Here is a 2,500-nt window from a genome sequence, read left to right on the forward strand (position 1 = left end):
ATCTATTCCTTGTTGTTTTGTTGCCAAAGTCAGTCACAACTCCCTTCCGTGCCATGTGGCACTTTTCCTTTTGTTCTCGTTTTTCGCCAGGCGATTTTATTTATCTCCATCGAACACCCACCCCCACCCCCGTCCCCCACCCATTCAGCCGTGAAAGGGATTAACTGGCTTTCTTGTATCTCCACGTCTAACTTAAACTCCTTCCGGTAGGCTTAACCTAATCCCTATTCACAATGCGGTCATCCAGCCTCTTCTGGTAGCTTAGAAGTGCACTTCTAAGCTACCAGAAGAGGCTGGATGACCGCATTGTGAACAGCTGCCCAGGATGTAACACTTCACCCCATACCATACAACACATAATGGAAGACTGCATTATACACAATCATGCACACAAACAACACAACATACACTCTATAAAGGATTTGTGGGAAAACCCAGTTTCGGCTGTGGCATTCCTTGGGGAGACGGGACTGCTCGGACAGACAGTCTAGGGAACGACGACGACGACGACGACAACGACAACGACAACGACAACAACAACAACAACAACAACGACAACGACAACGACAACGACAACAACAACAACAACAACAACAACAACCACCACCACCACCACCACCTAATCCCTGTTCTCCTTCCCTTCTTCGGCAGGATCTTCATACGGTGGACCTGGAGGACTTCCGTCACGGAGGGACCAACATCACGGCCCTGAGGGTCGTGGACCCCGAGAACGCCATGGTCCAAAGGGTCATCCAGGACTGGGTGTTCGGACAGACGCGCTACGGTCGGAACGCGAACTCGCCCACAGCACCGACGCTCATGGTAAAGAACGATATTCGATCTGTAGGCCATTTGCATGTCCTTCATCTACATCCACTCCCATTTTTTTTTTTTTTTCATTATCGACTCGTTTATTTTCCGTTTACTTATTTACCTGTTTACCAATTCACATATTTATCGAAAATATCTTCCTCCTCTGTTTACTTATATTCTTTGTTTCTTTATTCGTTTAATTATTTACTGATTATTTCATGCCTCCACGGATTGGTTGGTTTCCGTGTCCATTCATTCAGGTACATATTTACTCACTTTAGAACTGTTCATCATGATACTCTCCACTCAGTTCGATCTTCTAACTTCTTGTTGAATCCTTTGGTGGGAAGATATGACTTTATCTTCGACAGAAACTATCTTAGTTTATAAGACCTTGAAGCCGCCTGGATTAGGTCGGTTGCCATGCGCATCAATTACCTCATTAATCAGATTTTCAGATTACCATATATATATATTTTCCATTTACTTATTATATTCTATGTAACTTATTTTCATTATTGTGTTCGTTTCGTTTTAATATAATTTAATTTGTCATTTGTTTTCTATTTTGTTGTTTTATTTAGAATTATGTTTCATCTATTTCTATTTTCTCTTATTTTAACATGTTTTATGTTTTCGATCATTTTCATTGTATTTTATTTAATTCTACTTCGTTTTAGTTCTTTACTTTGTATTTTGTCTTATTTTGTTTTATTTTATTTTGTTTTTTCCTATCTTATTTCATCTTTATTTAATTTTAATTCAGTTTGTTTCATTCATGTTATTAAATTTTCTGTTATGTAATTCTATTTTGTTTTATTTTATCTTATTTTTTCTATTTTATTCTTTTTCATGGAATTTCATGGAATTTCATTTCATCAACTAATATATTTCCTGTCAGAATACTTCACGACTGCCATCGCAAACGTTCCCAAACGTTCCCAAACGTTCTGCATCACACAGAGGACGTACATCGTTAATTGAAAAAAAAATATCCAATAAGCCTAACATCAGAAATGTTCAGAGTCCATAGAGAAATTCATTGTAACCTAGAATTCTAGATCAACCCATCGAGTCAATCAGTAACGTGAAATGTCAATTTCCTCTACAGAATAATGTGGACTTCAAGTACTAAGAACCATTTTCCATTCTCAATGAATTTCATTTCCACAGGGAATACCTGACTACGACTCGTTATTACTGAAAAGGTATAATAGCCCACTCTCCTATCTAACTATATATACATTCACATACGCACAAACACACACACACACATATATATATATAGACACATACACAGAAACACCCACATATATGTCTGTGTATATGTATATACATACATACAGTATATATATATATATATATATATATATATATATATATATATATATATATATATATATATATATATTATATATATATATATATTATACGAGGAATTCGCTAGTGGACAGCGACATTAATCAGATAATTTTTATGACCATCGCGCAAGGATTCGAACCTGGTCGAGCGGTGCCTCTAGTCGACATGTACAGCGCCGGTTCGAATCCTAGCGCGATTGTCATAAAAATTATCAGATATATATAAATATATGTATATATACATATATATATATATATATATATATATACATACATATATATATATATTATATATATATTAAATAATATATATATATATATATATA

At 35.7% G+C, this 2,500-nt stretch overlaps 1 protein-coding gene across 8 annotated transcripts in view; it reads left to right on the forward strand.

Moving 5' to 3' along the window:
* LOC143021185 (glutamate receptor ionotropic, kainate 2-like) overlaps nucleotides 1–2,500 on the forward strand; it is a 97,518-nt gene that overhangs the window by 11,990 nt on the left and 83,028 nt on the right. For all 8 annotated transcript variants that reach the window (XR_012965972.1, XM_076178497.1, XM_076178488.1 and 5 more), the window contains exon 4: nucleotides 652–822. Coding sequence is in view for 7 of the 8 variants with exons in the window: in XM_076178497.1 (XP_076034612.1) it covers nucleotides 652–822 (171 nt within the window). In the remaining variant the exon portion in view is untranslated. The remainder of the gene's footprint in view (nucleotides 1–651; nucleotides 823–2,500) is intronic.

The sequence above is a fragment of the Oratosquilla oratoria genome, chromosome 3 (genome assembly GCF_046742065.1).
Source record: "Oratosquilla oratoria isolate Oo_2021 chromosome 3, ASM4674206v1, whole genome shotgun sequence".
Lineage (NCBI taxonomy): Eukaryota > Metazoa > Arthropoda > Malacostraca > Stomatopoda > Squillidae > Oratosquilla > Oratosquilla oratoria.